The sequence below is a fragment of the Enoplosus armatus genome, chromosome 8 (assembly GCF_043641665.1).
Source record: "Enoplosus armatus isolate fEnoArm2 chromosome 8, fEnoArm2.hap1, whole genome shotgun sequence".
NCBI classification, from domain to species: Eukaryota; Metazoa; Chordata; class Actinopteri; order Centrarchiformes; family Enoplosidae; genus Enoplosus; species Enoplosus armatus.
In genome coordinates this window covers 26,411,010-26,430,549 of record NC_092187.1, presented here as the reverse complement: position 1 = coordinate 26,430,549, position 19,540 = coordinate 26,411,010, and the positions used below count along the sequence as shown (strand labels likewise).

The 19,540-nt window shown below is 46.0% G+C and overlaps 1 protein-coding gene across 1 annotated transcript in view; it reads right to left on the bottom strand.

The window, feature by feature from the left end:
- The window catches only part of plxnb3 (plexin B3), a 51,430-nt gene that overhangs the window by 10,705 nt on the left and 21,185 nt on the right, over positions 1-19,540 (bottom strand). Inside the window, exons 2-18 of the mRNA XM_070909686.1 lie at positions 18,843-19,259; positions 17,805-18,537; positions 8,941-9,120; positions 6,921-7,049; positions 6,675-6,775; positions 5,772-5,904; positions 5,307-5,466; positions 5,099-5,207; positions 4,865-4,973; positions 4,262-4,378; positions 3,893-4,006; positions 2,820-2,910; positions 2,553-2,722; positions 1,800-1,951; positions 1,611-1,716; positions 432-568; positions 26-202 (exon numbers count right to left, since the gene is read on the bottom strand). Coding sequence (XP_070765787.1) covers positions 26-202; positions 432-568; positions 1,611-1,716; positions 1,800-1,951; positions 2,553-2,722; positions 2,820-2,910; positions 3,893-4,006; positions 4,262-4,378; positions 4,865-4,973; positions 5,099-5,207; positions 5,307-5,466; positions 5,772-5,904; positions 6,675-6,775; positions 6,921-7,049; positions 8,941-9,120; positions 17,805-18,537; positions 18,843-19,243 — 3,119 coding nt within the window. The 5' untranslated portion in view covers positions 19,244-19,259. The remainder of the gene's footprint in view (positions 1-25; positions 203-431; positions 569-1,610; positions 1,717-1,799; positions 1,952-2,552; positions 2,723-2,819; positions 2,911-3,892; positions 4,007-4,261; positions 4,379-4,864; positions 4,974-5,098; positions 5,208-5,306; positions 5,467-5,771; positions 5,905-6,674; positions 6,776-6,920; positions 7,050-8,940; positions 9,121-17,804; positions 18,538-18,842; positions 19,260-19,540) is intronic.

The following is a 19,540-nucleotide window of genomic DNA, read 5'->3' as shown; positions in this document are numbered from 1 at the left end:
TGGTGATCGTTGATCAGATTCTTACGCATAGAAGCTCTCTGCAGGTGTGGCATCGGTGATGACGGGGTCATCAAGGTAACGGAAGGTAAAGTTCGGAACGGTTCTCTCCGCTTTACCGAAAAAAACCCGAACTGTGACTCCACCAGTCTGATTACTGGAACCAGTCTGACACACTAACTGGGTGTCATTCACCTCTTCCACACTGGGAGGAGAGATGAGAGGAGACAAGGAAACAAGGAGAGAGAGAAGAGACAATGAAGGAGAAACAGGGGGAGGACACAAGGAAATAGGAGACAAGGAGAGGATGTTAACATGTCAGTCAGATTCTTTTATTTTTTGATGAATTAAATGAAGTCTGTTCAAACACTGAAGTTTACATTGCATCAGTTTAACCGTAGTAGTAGCAGGAGCAGTAGTAGTGTAGTACTCACATGTAGCAGGGCTGGGGGCCCAGGAAAGCGCTTAGGTCGGCCTTTTGTCCTGTCAGCAGTTGTCGTCCTCTGATGGTCAGTCTGGTTCCCCCAGAGACCGGACCTTTATCAGGAATCAGATCCAGGAGCTGCGGGTCCTAACAAACAAGAAGACACAACATACACAGGGGTTAGATTTGAAAACACAGAGGAGCCTGACTGGTAAAAATATTTTGAAATACTCAGCATATTTGCACTTTGACGATTGAAAATTGAACTAAAATATAACACCAAAGGACACTGTAGACAAGGGGGGGTGCGTGTCTCTGTGACTCTGGGAGCCATGTTGTTGGGAGCAGTAACTCCTGGTTGGGTCTCCCAAGGCAAATTGGTCCTGGGTGAGGGGCCAGACTAAGAGTGGTTTCAAGCACCTCCATGAGTCTTTGTGTTTAAGTACCCTGGTAGAGACTAGGGATACTCGGTCCAGGTCTGGAAGGGGAGCTTGCTGTCACAGCTGTGTTCACATTCAAAAGCAAACTCAAACTTTTCTGTTCTCTCAGGCGTATGGTTAACTACTCTGTGTGTGTGTGTGTGTGTGTGTGTGTGTGTATGTACTCGTATGGCTTGTGCAGTTGGTTACATGTGTGGTTATATGATAAGACAGGGATTTCGATTGATTGCGTTGCTGTGTGGTATGTTTACGTTTGTTAGTGAGTGTACGATTCATTGTATTGATGTTGGGTGTTGGTTGGGAGCACTGTCGATCGGACGGTAGGGAAAGGCATGGGCCTTGGTATGCTGGACCTTGACTTGGTAAACTAGCTTGACATGAAACACCACCTCTGAGGGAGGAGCCGGAGGAACTGAGGGAGGAGGAGTGTTACCAACTAGACATTGTAGGTAACATCTCTATACACAGCACCAGCTCTGGAACCAAACTGGGTTCGGCCCTGAGTTGTGGAGATACTGACAGGCTCTGGGTTGGAGTTTTCCACGGAGAATTAGACGGTGCAAGTCTCTGTGAGGAGTTCTGGACAGGACACCACCTGGGGAATCCATAGGTCACACTCTGTATCAGACTGTGGTGGTTAAGAGGGAACTGATCCTGAAGGTGAAGCTCTGGATTCACCAGTGAGCGGAGTCAGCTGAGGTGGTTCAAAACCTGGACAACAACAGCACTGCAGGACACATCTGTCTTACCTGATAGGTGAAGATCTGTGATGATCTTCCAGGTGGAGTTGTTCCCACGGTAACCAATACAGGCCCCTCCCTCTGCTTCCCACTGGACTGCAGCTCACACACAACCCTACAAACACAAACACACAAGTTAACACAGGTTATTCATAACCAGTGTGTGTGGGTGTGTGTGTCATTGTGTCTATGTGTTACCTGGTGGAGATCTGATATCCTTCAGGTTGGGGTAGACACTGAACGCCTGCCACTGTGACTCCGCCCACCACATCCTGGTACCTCATCCCCAGGTTCGACCCTGTGATCGTCACCAGGACTCCACCCTCCAGAGGACCAGAGACAGGTAGCACCTACAGACAAACAGGTAAACTGGATTTATGGTCGCCATAGTGTCTTGGTCTCGAGGGTCCATGCGCCCAAAATGACGTCATCACGCCATGCCAAAGACTCCGCAAGTTGTCGCGGCGCGTGGTCTTGCACCTATGAATTTTTGTAACTACGCGACACAACATTTCAACATGAACGCCGGAGAGAGGAGACTTGCCGAGCAGGTACGTCATTTCAAGCACCTCTACAACCTGTCCATGAGAGACTACAGGGACAGCCACATGATTCTGAACTCATGGAGAGTGATTCACCACATTTAATAGATAAAAACAATTTTTCCCCAGAAACAACAAGATCTAGTGCAGAGTGCAGCCATGTTGGTTTATGATGATCTTTCACTCGTTTTTGTTTAACGCCCCCTGGCATTTCGGAGAATACTGATCGCCCGTCAAGCATGAATGCCTCCGTGCAATCTCAAAGCTCATGTGACATCTACGGAGTTGCAGCCACGTGAGCATAAACAAGGGTGTAGACAGGCAAATAGACAGACAGACAAACAGTTTGAATGTTTCCACAACAACCAACGAAACATCCATAAACAGACTGACTGATCATTAGACTCACCTGTGAGATCTCAGGAGGCGGACAGGTGTCTGCAGGTACATTGCTACAGGATTGGTTGTAAACACAGCTGGGGGCGGAGCTTCCTGGACACCACACACAGCCGTACTCCTCCGGGACAGCCCTGCATTGTGAGCAATCTGATTGGCCGGCTGAGCAGTCGTACAACTGGACTGAATAACACAGGAAATAGATGCAAATATCAGCCAATGAAATCTGTACGTCTCACACATAAACACACACATTCTCTCTCTCAGGTGAGGTTCTTACGTCGGAGGCCAGGTGAGGCATCGACGCGTCTCTCTCCTCTACGCAGATAGACAGGAGCCAAATACTGAAGCTGACTGACAGCATACTGAAACTACAATCAGACAGACAGGTGGTGACAGAGAGAGATATCATCATTAAAATCAGTCTTCATGAGCAGCAAACTGTTTCTATATAGTGTTTATTTTTTAGTGAAAATTACAATTACAATAATCTCTACAATAATTCACCAGTGCAATACATATATATACATACATATAAATTGTTATTGTATATATTTTTTATATTTTGTACATACTTTTAGTTCTAAATTTTTGCTACTTTCTACCCTTGAATGGGAGCACCAGTACTGTACAATTTCCCCCGGGGATCAATAAAGTAATTCTGATTCTGTTTAACTGTTTGTGTGTGGTAGTGTGAGGAGCTGCTGGTTCCTGCATAGACCCTGCTGAGAAAACTGAAAACAATCTGCATAATCCTTAAATCAGTTCATGTTTAATTCTGGGGTCAACTTTGGATGAATTCAGTAACTATGGTGACGTGTTTTAACAACTTGAACAACGAAGCGTTTTGAATTCTCCACCGCTCTCAATCAAACCTCTGACTGGCTCTTTCTCCATTGCAGGGTATTGTAGTATTGAGAGCTGTCCACCAAAACGATGGATAAAACAAAAATTTTCAGAAACAAAGTTGAAATAATTGAAACTGGTGGTCCTAACATAACCCTGGTGGTTTCATTATCCAGGAGAGTCCTGAGTTTCCGTGTTCAGCACTGTCACTGCAATTTTTCAACTTGAGTATTTTCTAAGAAATGTAAATGAGCTGTAATGCAAATGCTCTACTAAACTGCAATTAACTGATTACAGATGCAAAACCTGGACACAGAATAAAAAAAACAGAACAGAACAGAAAAAACACTTGACTGCTAAGTGCAAAAAATCATTAGCAAATACCCCCCCCAAAGTCCCGACAAGGTGATTTACGGTTAACACTTTGCCCTAGGTAGTATTGTGATTAGTATTAGCACATTCATGTCAACACAAAGTGACAAAAACAAGTGAGTGTGTGTGTGTTACCTGATGTGGGCTGCAGGTGAAGGTGTGTGTGTTGTCGTGTGTTTTCTCTACTGCAGCTGTCAGATTAAACTGGACTCCTTCGATTTCCACAACACACACGTACTGAGCTTCATCCTGCACAAAGACACACAAATTAGGAATCACTCTCTCAAAACGCACAGCTGGCACAGCTGGATACCTTCAAGCATCAGATCCGAGTGTATTATACCGTCTGTATTAACTGTGTAATTTACAGAGTCACATGTTCTGAGTCACTCCTCATCGTTCAATATTCAATGTGAAATTTTACAATATTGACATATAGAAAATAAGTATCTTGGTTCTGTATTTCGCACACTGAAACAGTTTCTAATAAACAGCTGTTCTCACGGTGTAGATGTCCAGGTTTCGTCCCCGCAGCACCACAGTGGTGCTCAGGCCCAATGGCACTAAGGCAGGACTCTGCAGGGCAAAGACCAGAGGACAAGAAGTGGGACCAGGAGACCCCTGCTGATGGAGAGAGAGACAGGGTGAGAAGACAGGGAGAGACACAGAGAGTGAGACAGGGTGAGAAGACAGAGAGAGGCACAGAGAGAAAGACACAGAGAGAGACAGACAGACAAAGAGAGAGACAGGGTGAGAAGACAGGGAGAGAGACAGAGGGACAGACAGACAAAGAGAGAGACAGACAGAAAGAGGGTGGGACAGGGTGAGAAGACAGAGAGAGACAGGGTGAGAAGAAAGAGTCACAGAGAGACAGACAGATAGACAGGGTGAGAAGGCCGAGAGAGACACAGAGGGATAGACAGAAAGAGACAGGGTGAGAACACAGAGAGACACAGAAAGACAGACAGACAGAGAGAGACAGAGTAAGAAGACAGAGAGACACAACGAGAGAGAGACAGACAGAGAGAGAGACAGGATGAGAAGATAGAGAGAGACAGGGTGAGAAGACACAGAGAGACAGACAGACAGACAGACAGACAGACTCACTCTCTGGTTGAGGATGATGTGTTGGTTGGGACAGCTGTGGTTATGAGTGCAGAGTTGATCCAAAGGACACCAGTTACACCTCCACACACTGCTGACACACGCCAGACACCTAAAACACACCATCATGACCTTCATCATCGTCATTATCATCATCATCATCTTCATCATCATCTTCATCATCACATTTTGATCAATATTGTTTATTATTGTACTGTGTGTATTATTGTGTCTTACTGGGAGCTCTGGTTCAGTCGGCTGACAGATCCACAATCGTAGAAGGTCATGTTGCCCGTGGTGATGGTCACATGACCAAACATCAGTGACAAGGGCATGATCATGTGATCTAGTTGCGGAGAGTCACAGGTACAGGAAGTCAGAAATCCTCAACGTTAGATTCGGAGACATGACTGAGTCCTAATCAATATCACTGCTGTCCACTCACCACTTCCTGTTAGCATAGGTGGGAGGAGCTCCGGCCCAGGTGATTGACAGGTGATGCTGGTTCCCCTGACGATGGCAGGCTGAGGTGGGAGGAGCCCGAAGACGCAGGACAGTGACTCCGCCTCAGTGAGGGCAGGTAGCTGGATGACTGACAGCGTTACCTTGGAAATGGATATATAAACAGTCAGACTAACACTGTGGGTTGTCTGTGGGTCAGACGGAACGCAAAATAAATCCATAGTGATCTTTCGAGGGCTCCGTACAAAAACACAAAAACAAATCTATATTATAAACTGAATTATCAGAATAAAGTTGATTGATTTGGTTGACAGATTTTCTCTCTGTAGGTTGATTTGAATGGAAATGAACTAAAACCAACAACTGCTTGGAAGAATGACGGATGATTTAAAAAAAGACCAGTAGTCAATAGGCAATAATCAATATTTGTTGCTGAACATCAGCCTACCTGTGTCTGCTCGTCTTTGCTCTGATTGGCCGGCTGCAGGCTCTGCACTGTCACACACTGATTGGTTGGTTCAAAGCTCCAGAACCAATGGTTGGGCTGCTTGTGGCGCTGACACTGATGTCTACGGGAACATCTGGACCAATCAAATAAAAACAACAAACATCAGATGTCAGACAGCTGTGATCAAAGTCACAATAAAGGATCAATAGCAATGAAAACAGATGAAAAAACATTCTATGGGTTATAACTTATTGATCCAGCTCCACTGAACAGTCAGAGTGAATGGACCAATCAGCATGTCCACTGGATGTTACGTCCTCAGTTATGTTGTGTTTTCAATGTTTCTGTTCTTCAACACTTTTCTAATGTTGCTTAAAGTTGTTTTACATCAGACTAAAACAGGTTTGCAGCTCACTGAGGTGTGCTAACAGATGCTAACTGATGCTAACAGACACTCTTTTAGATTCTATTAAAGGATCTTGTATCTGTGTTGTAACATTGTTTATTAGAGTACGTCCACAATAAGTCAGCTAAATTTAAAACATAGCTTTTCCAAAGTGTTGATGTCATCTGTCCAGTGACATGTGACAGTAAAGTTATACGGACAACTTCCTGTCTCCTCTAACTTCCTGTCTGTGACCCATCTGTTTAAATGTCAATACAGTAGTTCAAACAGCTGCTGTCAGTAACCCGGTGATCATATAATAATGTAAACAATCAACAATCATTATATATTAACCATTAATATAATCATATAATTATTCGGTCTGTGGGACGAACATGCAGCTCCACTCAGACTCTGCCGCCAAACTACAGGCTCAGAGTGATGTCACGGGCTGCACGAAATGACATCACACTGACGTCATCCTAAACTACAGTGGACAGACAGACAGACAGACCTACCTTCCCTCCAGGACACACCAGCCACAGTACGGGTCTCTGACAGCGAGACAGGACTGACAGTCTATCTGTCTCTCACATGACGACACAGGAACCTTCGACAGCTGAGAGACGTAAAAGATGTCACATGTCAGTTTGTTTTAATGGTTATATTTAAATTCAGTTTTGACAGGACAACAAAAAAGAAACAGACGAGAACAGACTGAATGATAGACAGAAAGACAGAGGCTCCCTTTGACTCTGTCTCACCCTGCTGTTGGTTAAAACATAAACATGCTGCTGGCTGTCGTCCAGTAGGAGGTCAGCGCTGACTGTACTGCCGCTGTCCACCAACAGACTGCCATACAGATCACCTGACCAATCAGAGCGCACCAACACCTGCAAGACACACACACAGTTATTTTAGATCATGTTTATAGAGCTGAACAGGTGAAGATCAGTGATTAACATCAGAGAGAAGCTTCAGATATCACATCTGTTACCTTCACAAACACCACAGAAGAAGAACCTGATGTGTGTAAACTTTTTGCTGTTGTAGCAACAACCTGCCACCAGGTGGCTCTGTTTCACTCAAACAGCACCACTTCTATAACATCATGTATCAGCAGTGCTATGCTTCAAAGCAAGATGATGATGTAAAAGATAAATATTCAACTCAAAAAATAAGTCTGACTTTGTGTGAACAGAGTTGATGTGCACTGCTGTGTTAATCCAGATCCAGGTGATGGTTGCTCAGGGAGAACTCACCAGCCTCCTGACAAACAGTATTTAAGGATCAAACATCCAAGACTGAATCCAGCAGGTCTGAACCTCCATTAATGAGGAAACAACCTGCTAATATTGTTAACAAATGATCTTCCCTCTCGGTTGATGAATGGCTGCAGCTCTTTTATCCAAAGTCTTCACTCTCTGATGGCAACCATGCAGCTGCTGGTCTGACCAATCAGGAGCAACATGTGGACTGGATGAGCCGGGGATGGAATCGGCAACCCTGTGATTAGTAGATCACCTATGATGTTGAGGATCATCACCACAGTTGACCTTTGACCTCAGTCTTCACCTGACAGACAGTTTCACTGTTTCACTGTCAGAGTTCAACTGCAACACACAAACTAACCACAACCGAACAACGTGTGCTGCATCTCACTGCTGATAATATGTGTGTTTTACAGTGTGTGTGTGTGTGTGTGTGTGTGTGTGTTATAGCGTGTGTGTGATTAAATATTAACAGGAAGAATCAAAGCTCTGCTGTTTACCTCGTTGAGGCTCTGAGGCAGGATTAGACCTCATTAACACACACACACACACACACAGTAAATGTTTCAGGGGCGTCCTGCTGGATCCCTATCCAGAGTGTACCTGGGGGACCAATAACCAATCAACAACAAGAGTCTGAGCACGTTCCCCAGTGGATCCCCCACCCCCAATATCACCCCCCTTCCCCCAAGCTAAGCGCCTGTTAGTCGTCACATACACACACTCATTGTGTCAGTGTGTGAGTGTTGATTTGTTGATAAAGAGCCGCAGGCTACAAACTGCTCTCTGTTCACTGTATGTGTGTGTGTGTGATGTAAATGAGTTGTGTTGTGTAGCTGTGTGTGTGTGTGTGTGTGTGTGTGTGTGTGTTTGTGTGTGTGTGTGTGTTTCCTGGTGCAGCTCTGACTCTCCAGTTACAAACAAACAAAAACAGGAAACAGCTGATTTCCACCATCACAAGCTCAAAGACATAAATAAATAAAAAACTGATCATTTTTATCTATTCAGGGAAGTTTGACTGAGAGCTGAAGCTGTCCGGTTCAACCAGTCTGAAGGTCTGAGCAGCTCCACTGGAGCAGGTGGGGGCTAGAGTCTTGCTTAAGGGCACCTCAGTGGTGGACTGAGGGAGGGGGAAGTGCAGTTGACTTTGATTTCTCCTGCTGGTCCAGGATCAGAGCAATGGAAGGGAACAATGAAAGAAGCTTCAACACAAAGTCAACAAACACCAATAATCAATAACCAAATGTAAAATGTAACATGAGAAGATTGATACTACTCTCATGTTTGTAAATATGAAGCTACAGCTACCACCTGGTTTCCACCAGGCTTAGCTTAGCATAAAAACTGGCTCCATCCTCTAAAGGTGCTAAAATGTGTATTCTGTTACATTTGGACAGAGCCAGGCTAACTGTTAGCTCACTGCTGGCTGTAGCTTCATATTTACAGACATTCATATTTACAGACATACAGTGTGTACATGTAAAGAGTTTATACTTTGTGTATATCATGTCACCTTGTGCAGTTGTCCCTCTCTGTCTCCCAGGAAGGCGATGGTGTGTCCCGCCTCTGTTGCCGTGGTGACAGCAGTCAGTTGAGTGGAGGAGGTGAAGGTGGGTGTGGCTGGGAGTGGCACAGCGCTGGCGATGGGGTTTGGGGTGTGTTCCCCCCCACAGGGGTACTCTGAGAGAGAGTCCTTTATCATGAATGGAGAGAAAGAGTTAGGTTTAATAACTAAATTAAGCTAAATGAGCTTCAGTTCCTCATTAACACGAAACATCATTTTGGGTTTTCTGTTTTAAGTTCAACTTCTAATCAAGATCTGAAATGTTGTTTTACTGAGCTAAACCTTCAACCTTCATCTAAACCTCTCACCATATTTAATACATCTCCTATCCACATAACAGTATAATAAACTTTATTTAAACAACACCTTTCATACACAAAATGCAGCTCAACATGTTTTACAAAATATAAATAATGCCCCTGTGCTGGAATTAAGTTACATACAGTACACTACCTGGCCAAAAGTATGGGGACAGCTGAACATATGTCACAGTGTAACATGTGATTGTGACACCATGTTCATCAACGTACTGCTCTAACCTCCACTCTGCTGTTTCAGTCAAGTCAAGTGAGACTGTGAGGATGTGATGTGATGTGATGATGTGATGTGATGTGAGGATGTGATGATGTGATGTGATGTGATGATGTGATGTGAGGATGTGATGTGATGATGTGACGTGAGCATGTGATGTGAGGATGTAATGTGATGATATGATGTGATGTGCGGATGTGATGTGAGGATGTGATGTGATGATGTGACGTGAGCATGTGATGTGAGGATGTGATGTGATGATGTGATGATGTGATGTGATGATGTGATGTGAGGATGTGATGTGATGATGTGATGTGAGGATGTGATGTGATGATGTGACGTGAGCATGTGATGTGAGGATGTGATGTGATGATATGATGTGATGTGAGGATGTGATGTGATGTGGTGATGTGATGTGAGGATGTGATGTGATGATATGATGTGATGTGAGGATGTGATGTGGTGATGTGATGTGAGGATGTGATGTGATGATGTGATGATGTGATGATGTGATGATGTGAGGATGTGATGTGATGATGTGATGTGAGGATGTGATGTGGTGATGTGATGTGAGGATGTGATGTGATGATGTGATGTGAGGATGTGATGATGTGATGATGTGATGTGAGGATGTGATGTGAGGATGTGATGTGAGGATGTGATGATGTGATGATGTGGTGTGAGGATGTGATGTGAGGATGTGATGTGAGGATGTGATGTGATGTGATGATGTGATGTGAGGGTGTGATGTGAGGATGTGATGTGAGGATGTGATGTGAGGATGTGATGTGATGTGATGATGTGATGTGAGGGTGTGATGTGAGGATGTGATGTGAGGATGTGATGTGATGTGATGTGAGGATGTGATGTGATGATGTAATGTGATGTGATGTGATGATGTGATGTGATGATGTGATGTGAGGATGTGATGATGTGATGTGATGTGAGGGTGTGATGTGATGTGAGGATGTGATGTGAGGATGTGATGTGAGGATATGATGTGATGTGATGATGTGATGTGAGGATGTGATGTGATGTGATGATGGGATGTGAGGATGTGATGTGAGGATGTGATGATGTGATGTGATGATGTGATGTGAGGATGTGATGTGATGTGAGGATGTGATGTGATGTGAGGATGTGATGTGAGGATGTGATGATGTGATGTGATTTGATGATGTGATGTGAGGATGTGATGTGATGTGATGTGATGATGTGAGGATATGATGTGATGTGATGATGGGATGTGTTGTGAGGATGTGATGTGAGGATGTGATGTTATGTGATGACGTGATGTGAGGATGTGATGTGATGATGTGATGTGATGTGATGTGAGGATGTGATGTGAGGATGTGATGTGATGTGAGGATATGAGGATGTGATGTGATGTGAGGATGTGAGGATGTGATATGATGTGATGTGAGGATGTGATGTGATGTGATGTGAGGATGTGAGGATGTGATGTGATGTGATGATGTGATGTGATGTGCGGATGTGATGTGATGTGAGGATGTGATGTGATGATGTGATGTGATGTGATGATGTGATGTGAGGATGTGATGTGATGTGAGGATGTGATGTGAGGATGTGATGATGTGATGTTATGTGATGATGTGATGTGAGGATGTGATGTGATGTGAGGATGTGATGTGATGATGTGATGTGATGATGTGATGTGAGGATGTGATGTGATGTGAGGATGTGATGTGAGGATGTGATGATGTGATGTGATGTGAGGATGTGATGTGATGTGATGATGTGAGGATATGATGTGATGTGATGATGGGATGTGATGTGAGGATGTGATGTGAGGATGTGATGTTATGTGATGACGTGATGTGAGGATGTGATGTGATGATGTGATGTGATGTGATGTGAGGATGTGATGTGAGGATGTGATGTGAGGATATGAGGATGTGATGTGATGTGAGGATGTGAGGCTGTGATATGATGTGATGTGAGGATGTGATGTGATGTGATGTGAGGATGTGAGGATGTGATGTGATGTGATGATGTGATGTGATGTGCGGATGTGATATGAGGATGTGATGTGATGATGTGATGTGAGGATGTGATGTGATGTGATGTGCGGATGTGATGTGAGGATGTGATGTGATGATGTGATGTGAGGATGTGATGTGATGATGTGATGTGAGGATGTGATTTAAGGATGTGAGGGTGTGCGCGTGCACACCTCGTAGTGCGCATGCGCTGACCGTGCATGCAGCCTGTTACAGTCGCTCCTGTTTGTTTTCTTATTTTTTCTTGCTTTTCTCCTTTATTCCTTTTATTTAATTCAGTACTGACTTCTGAAGTTGCACCCACCCACATGCTGGTGGAGAGAGTTCTGGTACTTTTTTTCACTCTGGAATTACTTTCATTCAAACATCGGACAGTCGCTCAGCAACTTCATGGCCGCATTGTTTACTCCAGAGATCAGCTGATCGCTCTGAAGCCGGCCGGCTTGGAAACCAGAGCATCGGCGGGGGCTTGCCGTTGTAGTTAACAACAAGTGGTGCAATCCATCCCACATCACCATCAAGGATCTGGTCTGTTGCTCGGAAATTGAACTGTTGGCATTGTTGTGAATGTTTACATCCCCCCCTCTGCCAACCCGACGTCGGCGTGTGACGTCATTCACTCGCCATAGCTGGTCTACACACTCAACACCCGAATGCATTCATTGCTTTCTCGGGTGACTTCAACCACGTCACCGTGGCTAAGACACTTCCCATCTTCACTCAGTATGTGAGCTGTCGTACTAGAGAGGAGAGGACCCTGGACTTGCTGTATGCCAACGTGAAGGATGCATACAGCTCCTCTCCCCTCCCCCTCTGGGTAGGTCAGACCACAACCTAGTGCACCTCAACCCCTGTTCTGTGCCTCTGGTGAAGAGCCAGCCTGCAACCATAAGGACAATGAGGAGATGGTCTGAGGAGGCTTATGAGACACTTCAGGGATGTTTTGAGGTGACTGACTGGCAGGCGCTCTGTGAGCCGTATGGCGAGGACATGGATGAGCTCACAGAGTGCATCACAGACTACATCAACTTCTGTGTGGACTCCACTGTCCCAGCAAGGACTGGCCATTGTTATTCAAACAACAAGCCATGGGTGACAAAGGACATCAAGGCCATCCTGAATGCAAAGAAGAGGGCTTTCAGAGCTGGTGAGAGGTGAGAACGATTGTTATATTAACGTACACCGCCCCTGTCCCCCCTGCATTACATTAACGCACACACCCCCTACTGGACACTTTATCTGGACACTTTCTTTTGGGCACTGCACTGTTTGCTATTTATCTTATTCTTTTACCTTTATATTTTTACATGCTTGTTGTCTGTCAGATTATATGTTATATGTTAAAAACAATGTAGCCCCATCAGACCATGGCAAATTCCTTGTAATGTATGGTACTTGGCAATAAACAGTTTCTGATTCTGATTCTGATTCTGATCCAGGGGGAACTGAAGGTGAACATCAGGAGGCTAAGGAGAAGTACAGGAGGAAGCTGGAGTGGAAACTCCAGCAGAACAACATCAGAGAGGTCTGGAGTGGAATGAGGACCATCACTGATTTCAGGCCGACCAGCAGCAGAGGAGTTGAAGGCAGTGTGGACCGGGCCAACAAACTGAATCTGTTTTTCAACAGATTTGACACTGTGGGTCCTGCTCACCCCCCCCCCCCGACTCTTCTGCTGTCTGCCTCCAACCTTCACCTATTCCACTCCCCCCTCCCCCTCCTGCTCCTCACAGCCCCCCACCCCCTTGTGAGAGCTTTCCTCACACCTTGTTCCCCAGTCCCCAGGCTAACGGCACTCTTCAACCTGACGACACCATCCCTCCCCCTCCAGTCACCTCGACAGTGTGCTTCACTGCTGACCATGTTAGAAGACAGCTGATGAGACTCCACTCAAGCAAGGCGGCAGGCTCTGATGGTGTCAGCCCCAGGGTGCTTAAAGCCTGTGCCCCCCAGCTATGTGGAGTATCCCCGTGCTGTGGAAGACGTCCTGCCTCGTTCCTGTGCCAAAGACGTCGCGTCCCAGTGGCTCCAAGGACTACAGATCCGTGGCACTGACCTCCTACATCATGAAGACCCTGGAGAGACTCGTCCTGGAGCAGCTCCGACCCTTGGTCAAGCCACACGTCAGTTCGCCTATCAGCCTCGACTTGGAGTTGAGGATGCCATCATCTACCTGCTCAACCGCGTCTACGCCCACCTGGATAAGCCGGCGGGCACTGTGAGAGTCATGTTTTTTGACTTCTCCAGTGCGTTCAACACCATCCGTTCAGCTCTACTGGGTGAGAAGCTGACGGAGATGCAGGTGGATGCCCCCCTCGTGTCCTGGATTGTCAACTACCTGACTGGCAGACCACTCCCTTCCTCTTCACCATCTACACCACGGACTTCAGCTACTGCACAGAGACCTGCCATCTTCAGAAGGTTTCTGATGACTCAGCAATAGTTGGATGTATCAGTGAGGGTGAGGAGGAGTACAGGGCTGCTGTGGACAACTTTGTCACATGGTGCGAGCAGAACCATCTGCAGCTCAACGTGACAAAGACAAAGGAACTTACTGTTGATCTGAAGAGGACCAAGGCGCCGATGACCCCTGTTTCCATCCAGGGGGTCATTGTGGACATTGTAGAGGATTACAAGTACCTGGGAGTTCACATTGACAATAAACTGGACTGGGCAGTGAACACTAATGCCCTCTACAAGAAGGGCCAGAGCCGTCTCTATTTTCTGAGGCGGCTGAGGTCCTTCAACACCTGCCGGACTATGCTGAGGATGTTCTATGAGTCTGTGGTGGCCAGTGCTATCCTCTATGCTGTTGCATGCTGGGGCAGCAGGCTGAGGGTGGCAGACGCCAACAGACTCAATAAACTGATCCGCAAGGCCAGTGACGTTGTGGGGGTGGAGCTGGACTCTCTGACGGTGGTGTCAGAGAGGAGGATGCTGCCCAAGCTGCAGGTCATCTTGGACAATGTCTCACATCCTCTCCATGACGTACTGGTCGGACACAAGAGCAGCTTCAGTGGGAGACTCATTCCTCCTAAATGTACAACCGAGCGCCACAGGAAATCATTCCTGCCTGTGGCCATCAAACTATTCAACTCCTCCCTCAGAAACAGACTGAAAATCTTCTACATATACTACCTCACTTATTCTTAAATGTCAGTGCAATACATACATATATATATATATATACATACATATACATTGCTATTGTATATATTCTACTTTACTTTTATTTTTCACTTAAATATTGTAAATGTGTATATTTTTATTTTCTATTTCTTATTTTTTATATTTTGTACATACTTTTATTTCTAATTTATGCTGCTTTCTACTCTTGAATGGGAGCACTGGTACTGTATAATTTCCCCCAGGGGATCAATAAAGTATTTCTGATTCTGATGATGTGATGTGAGGATGTGATGATTTCAGAATCAGAATCAGAAATACTTTATTGATGTGAGGATGTGAGGATGTGAACTCTACTGAGCATGCTCTATGGGCTCAAAAACGAAGAACGTCAGAAAACGTGAAGATGTTTTCAGCGAACACACCAAGTGACTTTATAGGACTGAATGAACATCTTGTGGCCGAGACCAAACCAGGAAAAACAGACCCAGACTAAAAGTACACTTAAGTATGTGGACGGGACTGTCTGCATATTTTTGGACACAAAGTGTAAAGTCAGCAGGTTTATTTCTTTAAACACATCAGCTTCCATTCGTCTTGTGTGTGTGTGTGTGTGTGTGTGTGTGTGTGTTTTTTCTGACTTAGCCTCTGTGTGTGAGTGTGTGTGTGTGTGTTATATGTGGGTCAAATCAGTCCTACCAGCTGTGTGTACCTCTGTGTGTTTGAGCGACAGCTGTCTGATGATAAATCCAGATGCTGAAGATAACAGCTCTAATCCACACACACACACAGTATTAAGGTCAGCAGCGAGACAGATGTGACCATCGACAGGTTCTTACTAAACCACTATTAATCTGTGATGTCATGAAATGTAAGCTATGATGTCATCAGATGGCTGACTTGGCTGCTGACTGAGACTTCAGTGATCAATCAATGTGATCATCTGTCGACTGTCGGTGGAGTCAAGAAAGATGATGTGATGATGTGAAGGAATGAGTCAAAGTTTAAAAACTAACAGAATGAGTTTCTCAGTTTTTCTGATGTGAAACATAAAAGTGGAACAATCATCTGATCATCTGATCACGATATCTATCACATGTATATTAAAGAGAGAAAAGACAAGTATCCCTGTGTTCCCTTGGTATGGAGACTGTACAGCTGACCCCTGTGACCCCTGTCACCCTGCCCTTCACCCAGTGCATGCGGGAACAGCTCATTCTGTGTTAGCATCAGAGTCCCATCCAGCAACAGGCCAGTTTGACCAGTTCATAAGATTTACTGATCGTAATACAGCAGAGTTCCAGACACACTGACACACTGCTGCTGGCATGTTACATAGACAACAATCGGTGACCATGTGCAGCCAGTGTGTGTTACTACAGTTACTCTTCATCGGACCAGCAGGTGTCCTCAGTGTGTTCCCACCAGCCCATTTCCACCTTCTGCTTGTCAGATCTTACTGAGTCATTGCATTTCATGGTGCCCATTTTGACTTCCCACCTTTTGTCAACCTCTGGCTGTCTATATGAGACAGGAAACTCTGCTATGAGTCCAAACATCGACATACAGAACCAGTACTGACCACACTGACAGAACCTTAGGCATTTTCAGACCAAACTATTCTGAAAGGAACTGCCCACTGGGGAGCTGCTCGAGAAATACGTACCTTCAAGGACCTTTTTTCTGTTTGCATTCGCACCGCTAATAGGAATGCTGAAGTGAAGTAAACTGGTTGGCAGTTGGTGTAGCAACGTCACACACAAGATTTTGCTTTGACGAGTTAAAATCGCGTTGTATTTCCCTGTCACATATATGCTCAATAAAGCCTGGACTTCACGTCACTCAAGGTTGTGCTGGAGAGTACCTACTCTGAAGTAGGAGCTACAGACGGTGTTCTAAGAACAACAATCGTTCCCAGTTCTTATAGTGGGAACACGATAAAAAGGGGCAAGGTCCTCCAATTAACTATGAAAAAGTTCCTCAGGTACAAAACGCCTATTGTGTTGTATTGAGCACGAGTAGTAGGGTTCTGTTGTAGGCTAGAAGTATGGAATGATTGAAAAGTCACTCACACATATATTAATATATATTAACAATGTGAATACATGGGTTACATACATTTGTTTTTGCACATGAATAACTTTTAAAAACGAATATTGATGCATTTTAATATTTATAATATATATTACAGTATATATAGTCTTCATATATGTATATTTTTGAAATATAGTTTTCATGTAATTATATACTGTGAACTATGACAAAACCTGCATGAGAGGGTGCCTGAGGAGGGAGAGAGGTCTGAGGAAAGAGGTCTGAGGAGGGAGAGAGGTCTGAGGAGAAAGGTCTGAGGAGGGAGGTCTGAGGAGGGAGAGAGGTCTGAGGAAAGAGGTCTGAGGAGGGAGAGAGGTCTGAGGAGAGAGGTCTGAGGAGGGAGGTCTGAGGAGAGATATCTGAGGAGAGATATCTGAGGAGAGAGAGAGGTCTGAGTAGGTAGGTCTGAGGAAAGAGGCCTGAGGAGGGAGGTCTGAGGAGAAAGGTTTGAGAAGGGAGGTCTGAGGAGAGAGGTCTGAGGAGGGAGGTCTGAGGAAAGAGGTCTGAGGAGAGAGGTCTGAGGAAAGAGGCCTGAGGAGGGAGGTCTGAGGAGAGAGGTCTGAGGTGGGAGGTCTGAGGAAAGAGGCCTGAGGAGGGAGGTCTGAGGAAAGAGGTCAAAGGAGAGAGGTCTCAGGAGGGAGGTCTGAGGAAAGAGGTCTGAGGAGAGAGGTCTGAGGAAAGAGGTCTGAGGAGAGAGGTCTGAGGGAAGAGGTCTGAGGAGGGAGAGAGGTCTGAGGAGAAAGGTCTGAGGAGGGAGGTCTGAGGAGGGAGAGAGGTCTGAGGAAAGAGGTCTGAGGAGGGAGAGAGGTCTGAGGAGAGAGGTCTGAGGAGGGAGGTCTGAGGAGAGATATCTGAGGAGAGAGAGAGGTCTGAGGAGAGAGGTCTGAGGAAAGAGGCCTGAGGAGGGAGGTCTGAGGAGAGAGGTTTGAGAAGGGAGGTCTGAGGAAAGAGGTCTGAGGAGAGAGGTCTGAGGAAAGAGGCCTGAGGAGAGAGAGAGGTCTGAGTAGGGAGGTCTGAGGAGGGAGGAGCCTTTTGGTTTACCTTGGGTAGTTTCAGACATTTTGATGACACGGCGTATTCGATGTAGGCCTCTTCCTGTCCGCTGCTGCCTCGTCCTCCCTCTGTATAACACACTTCCTGTGCTTTCTGCAGCATGGCATCCAGCTCCGTCATCCCATAAACACACAGCGCTGAGCGAGCGGTTGCTACAGGTGTGGACGCTTGTCCTGCTGCCATGACGACAAATAGGGCGGGTTCAGCTGAGTGGTTTCCTAACCACGCTCCCTGAGCCAGGTTGTACCCGCCACGGCACAGCAGTGGCACCTCCACATACGAGTAGAAGCTGCGGTCGGAGGTGCAAAGCCGGGAGGCGTAGGTCCGGTACTCCTTCTTGTGCCACATGTCTCGTCGAGAGAACAGGAAGTATACGTGGTTGCCGTGGGCGATGGCCTTCACAAAGTGGTTGTTGTACTCGGAGTAACTTCCTACGACAAGTTTCCCCAGCTCCTCCTCCTGAGAGAACGCCCGGCGAGGTGGGGCCACCGGAGACAGACGCCGAGTCGTGATTGGTGGGATATCACCTGGACCTTTACTGGTGTAACCTCGACCAACTAGCATCAAACGCAGGATGCCACCAGCCCCGCCCCCCTCCTGTTTGTTCTCTGTCGTTATCACCACGGCGACGGTGGAGACTCGTGGGTCGTTGGCAGCAACGTATTGAGTGTCGACGGGGTTGGAGGTCTGATAGATGAGCTGAGAGATGTTGGACAGACTCCTACAGTAGCAGAGAAGAAGAAATCACATATGTTTGAACTAATCCAGGCTAACACAATGCTATCGGGCTAAAATGATCATCCAACTAACATCTTTAGTCATAACGTGTCCCATATCATGTGCCATGAAAATACTGATAGTCTGCCTTGCAAGCCATTTTGGTTATACTGCACTGATTTTAAACCAGCTTCGAAGAACCAAAAAATCCAGACTCATGTCAACAATTTGATCTGGATAACTCAGTTATCTATGTACAATAAATGGGGCCCTCAAACAGACGACTCCATGATGGTGGAACTGTGTCACCTCTTGTCGCAGATCCCCTGATAGAGTGAACCACAAACGATCAGACTCCCTGGTTCCACCCCCTGTCCTGCCTCCATCAGCAGCAGTTTGTTGTGGTTGTGAGTGGGCGTAGCTGAGGGGCAGTCCTGGGGGACGATTGGGGGGAGGCAGTCTGGGGAGTCCAGGTGAGGGCCGGTCCTCACGTGTGACATCACCTTGAGATCAGAGGTCAGCTGGTACAGGTGGTCGACCCCACCCACGTACAGACGCCCCGTCTCTGAGTCCAGCACCAGGTGAGAGAGGGGGTTGCCATGTAGCTCCACCCACTCCACAGAGGGATAAGTGGTCACAACATCAGCTGGGTGGGAGGGAGGGGGGAGGAGGAGGTAGAGGAGTAACAGAGGGATAGAGGAGGCCAACATGGCAGCTCCTCTTTACCTGCCACAGGTGAGAGAGCGAGAGAGAAAGAAAGACATTACAACTCAGCAGAACAGCTGGTGTTATCAGTAAACATAAAATCACAGAGAAGATAATCATCAGTTCAGCTTAATGTTAAAAAGATAAACGTCATTGTCCCCGAGTGTAAATTTTTCTTGGGCTTAGTATGAATTTCAAAACATTCATTTCAAAACAAAAAAGCCAATTTTCATGCATTAAATAATAAAATTAGTATTGGTTAAAAGTCGGCTGAGTGTTGGCTACATGTTGGCTGAGTGTTG